General features: G+C 33.0%; 1 protein-coding gene across 1 annotated transcript in view; it reads left to right on the top strand.

The window, feature by feature from the left end:
- The first annotated feature begins 1381 nt into the window (after nucleotides 1-1381).
- Nucleotides 1382-4707, top strand: part of LOC109174942 (probable pectinesterase 29) — a 4220-nt gene continuing 894 nt past the window's right edge. The window contains exons 1-4 of the mRNA XM_019324179.1: nucleotides 1382-1664; nucleotides 1776-1932; nucleotides 2013-2225; nucleotides 4429-4670. Of these exons, the coding sequence (XP_019179724.1) occupies nucleotides 1387-1664; nucleotides 1776-1932; nucleotides 2013-2225; nucleotides 4429-4670 (890 nt within the window). The 5' untranslated portion in view covers nucleotides 1382-1386. The remainder of the gene's footprint in view (nucleotides 1665-1775; nucleotides 1933-2012; nucleotides 2226-4428; nucleotides 4671-4707) is intronic.

Below are 4707 nucleotides of genomic sequence, written 5' to 3'. Positions count from 1 at the left end.
ATATATATATAATTTTGTGTTTTTGGATGGGTCGAGTGTGTATTTGCCAAACCCTACCCGATTATATACAAACCGGCACAGTTAGGAAGCATGGGTCAGTTTTGCTAGTCAAATCTGAATATCGATTCAGTGTAGCTTTGTGGGTTTCCGGTCGGGCAGGTTTGTCAGTTTGGACGGGTTATGCAAACCCTACTTTCGTTATGCAATTCTAAAGTTTCTTTACAGCGTATATTACATAAATTTTCAAAAGCAAAATTTGAATTTGGTCATTTAGGATTAATAATAATAATAATAATAATAGTAATAATAATAATAGTAATAATAATAGTAATAATAGTAATAATAATAGTAATAATAGTAATAATAGTAATAATAATAATAATAATAATAATAATAATAATAATAATAATTGTGGACTTTATAGTACTTATTCCCTTTTAATTCACATGGATACCAAACATTGGAATTGAAATTTCTAATAATTCTATTCTTGCAAACCAAAGACTGAAATTTAAATTACCATTTTATTTTCACATTATTCATCTCCCAATAAATTACAATTCTTTTCCCACATGATAATGCCTTCTCTCCAACCAAATTTACAGTAATAAATAAAAATATTTTTCATTAAAAATACAAAATTGAGTAAAAAGTAGTCCTTAATTATTTTACTACAGTACCACTGGTTATACCGTGCACCACGGCGCACATAGCAATGTGCGCCCCGCGCGCCTCCCAAAATGACGTCGTTTTGTTAAGTTGTGTGGGTAGTTGACGCGATAGAGTGTATGTGTATTCTGTTATATAATTATGTATATTATGTTATACAATTATGTACATATTTTTATACAATTATGTATATTTTTTTATACAATTAGGTACATCCGAAACAAGAAATTTATGTTTATTATGTTAAGAGTTTGTGTATTATGTTAAGATTTTATGTGTATTATGATTATGTTAGATTATGTGTATATCTTTTCAAAAAAGAGTATGTGTATTTTGTTATACAATTATGTACATTCTGTTATACAATTATGTACATTCTATTATACAATTATATATATATTCGAAACATGAGATTTAAAAAAAAAAAAAAAAAAAATTAATCGACGACACAAAAAGTGAAATTTTCAAACAAAAAAAAAAGTACAAAATGACATCATTCTGCATCAGGGCGTATAATACAATGTGCGCCCTGATGCACCATATAAATTGGCCTACAGTACGTGGTGGGCCAGATTAGATTCTGAAATTAGACCTTAAAACATATATCTCCATAAATACCACATTAACTAATTAATTTTTATCCCAAAAAGGTATGAACCTCCCAGATAAATAGAGTCGAGTCTCAAGAATATGGTGTCCCTCACAACAAAAGACAAGATGCCTCTGCCTTCTCATGAGTTGTGTTTTTGGATGTTCCTCATCAGCACTGTTGTGTGCACAAGCTTTGCATACCAACAACCATATGCCGCCGCCGCCGCAGGATATTACAATGGCAATGGCAGATGGAAATTGAAGAATAATAATAATAAGTATCCAGTTATCTATGTGGATCCATTTGGGCATGGACATTTCCGGACAATCCAAGCAGCCATTGATTCAGTTCCTCAGTACAACAAGAAATGGATCTGCATTCATGTCAGAGCTGGAACTTATAGGTATTCGGCCGGCCGTCCGGCCATTATATTATTGCTTCTGGGTACCTTTTCTGTATGTTCATGTGGTTGATTTTCTTGATTGGATGAGTTTAATATTTTGGTGGCCGGCAGAGAACAAGTGAATATTCCAAGAGAGAAACCCTATATTTATCTGAGAGGAGAAGCACAGAGAAGAACCAATGTGATATGGGATGGGCATGACTCCATTGAAGCCGCCACCTTCTCTTGTGATGCTGATAATACATTTGTCAAAAGCATAACCTTCATTGTATGAAAGATAGTTAGATATATATGTTTTTTTCGGGGGGGATTTGATTTGATTTGATTTGTTTGTGAACATACATACAGAACTCCTACAACTTTCCGCCGGAGCACAACAGAAACCCAAGGAGAGTGGCGGTGGCGGCGATGTTATCCGGCGATAAAATGGCGTTTTTTCGATGCGGATTTAAGGGATGGCAAGATACGCTGTGGGATGTGCATGGGCGTCACTACTTTAAGAAATGCAGCATTAACGGCGCCGTTGATTTCATTTTTGGTAACGGCCAATCCATCTATGAGGTAAATACCATACAATACAATATATTAATTATATCATTATTATTATTCCTATATAGTCTGATCTTCATCATCAAAATAATTATCACATACTAACTACAAATATTAAAATCATAATTATATATTAAAATAATTTGCCAAAACAAGATAAGTATGGTACGCCATAGAATCATAAAATCTATCTTTGTTATATTTAAAAAAATTTCTGGCTATTACTATACATGCATTGCCCAATAAGCAATTCAAGAAATTAATATGGAAAATGATTAAATTAATTATTGGTATTATTATTATTATTATTATTATTATTATTATTATTATTATTATTATTATTATTATTATTATTATTATTATTATTATTATTATTAATTGGATTAATTATTGTTGTAATATTTCCATTTAAAAAAAATCGTATAAAGAGAAGTAATATTTGGTAAACATGGTAAGTGATGGTGATTATGTATATAAATTAATTTGGAACCCAACAGGGAAGCTCAAGTGGCAAATGAGCTCTCTTTGTGGGGGAGAATTTTGGGATAACTCGGGTTCAATTTCCACAAGTGATGATTCCCTTTGGGCTAGTTTCTGTGCCTCTCGGAGCGAATCGGGTGGACCTGGACCGTTAAACGGACAGAGAAAGACCCGGACCACAATGTGGTTTACACAAAAAAAAATATAAATTAATTTGGTATATATGTGTTTAAATTAATTAAGTATGATTACATAATTATTATTATTTTTGAATGCTATGACTCCATTACATTGTAGTATATGTTCTAACATACTTTTTCAACCTAATGAAGCACAAAAAGTCAACAATGTCTGCACTGAGACTCGATATGATCTCATGACCTCCCACATGGGAGAGGTCACTCCATGCCATCTGAACACAAAGTGCTTGGCAATTACATAAATTAATTTGATATTTTTTCATATTTAATATACAAATAACAAAATCTTTAGCAACATAATATCAATTTTAATTCATAAAATTTGATATTATTGTACAATATTTCAATGCAACTAACATATAACTCTAGCTACAAACACAATTATTATTGGTACAAAGAGACAGCATGTAGCTTAAAGCCTTAGGAAATTCATTCCACTCTCATCTTTAAGCAAAAGCTGCATTATATTATTCTATCCGGCCGGACAGTGGCTCCTCAAAACTTTTAGTTCCTATCTATCCCACTATTGTATCATGTCCCAAACCATTTATTTCTTTATGGTAATACATGCCGCATGCATGCTACTCTTCCACCCCATTATATTGGCTCGGCCTGTTTGGTAAAATGGTTGTTAGTTAATTGTGTTAATTAGAGGGTATAAATAGTTGATAACATTAACTAATTGTAGAAGCGTGTTTGGTAAATTAGTTGTTAGCTGATAGTTGTTTGGTATAATTTCTTTTCTCAAAAAGCTAATTGAAAAAAGTTGCTTGGAGTAACTTTTTAAATTTTAGCTTTTTAGAGTTACAAAAAGCTAATTAAACAAACATTTATATTGATATTTTAACTAAATCAAACAATAAATAGTGGTCAAATAAACTAAAATTGACCTATAGGCCAATTTTTTACCAAACAGGGCCTTTATCTGTCTGCAACAAGTTAGCTAGCAGGGAGAATGCCGCATGGGAGTCTATTGAATTGGATTAATACTCTTAAATATGACTTAAATTTAATATAAACATATCTTGTCCCAAAAGGTAATTGAATCCCCATTCAAAAGGCCCCCACGCCCCGATTTGACAAATGAGGTAAATCATGTACGGTAACTCAATTGCTCAGCAGACATAGTTAAATGTCAGTGCGAATAAGGATTCTGCCCAGTTTGAGTATAATCCGCACATTGCAACTGCCGAATTTTGAATCTTGGTTTCTTGTTTCAAATGTTGTCTACTGACAGTGATATAAGCATATTTATGAGTATGGTTAGAAATCTTTGATTTTTGTCTACACAAATTAAAATTGGGGCCGGGGTTTGTGGATGAAAATCATGTTTGTATTCACCAAAGGGGTCTGCAAAATCAGGGGGCACACTAAAGAATTAAAGATTTTCCAGTAGTGACTGGAGTTGAGTCTATGACCAAGACTAAAAGGTCAAATCTGATCTGCTACCCAAACCCATCTATCTCTCATAATCTTGTTTATGTATGAATGTATTAATGGCGATTGGTAGTTTTGAATTGTGATTGTGAATGTAGGGGTGTTCTATATCAGTAGATAGAGGTGGCGAAGAAGGAATGATAGGGTACATAACAGCTCAAGGGAGGCAGGAGGCTGGGGAAAGCAGTGGGTTTGTGTTCAAGAATTGTCATGTGCATGGGAATGGTAAAGCCTACTTGGGAAGGCCTTGGAGAGACTATGCAAGAGTCATCTTTTACAGAACTTATTTGGAAGACAATGTTGTCCCTCAAGGCTGGACCAGTTATGCTACTGCATCCGGGTGAGTTAATTATTTATGTAGTTAATTAGCTGCTTTT

Source organism: Ipomoea nil, unplaced genomic scaffold (assembly GCF_001879475.1).
Source record: "Ipomoea nil cultivar Tokyo-kokei standard unplaced genomic scaffold, Asagao_1.1 scaffold0672, whole genome shotgun sequence".
NCBI lineage: Eukaryota > Viridiplantae > Streptophyta > Magnoliopsida > Solanales > Convolvulaceae > Ipomoea > Ipomoea nil.
Note: the sequence above shows the minus strand (reverse complement) of the source record. Positions and strands in the feature narration are given on the sequence as shown.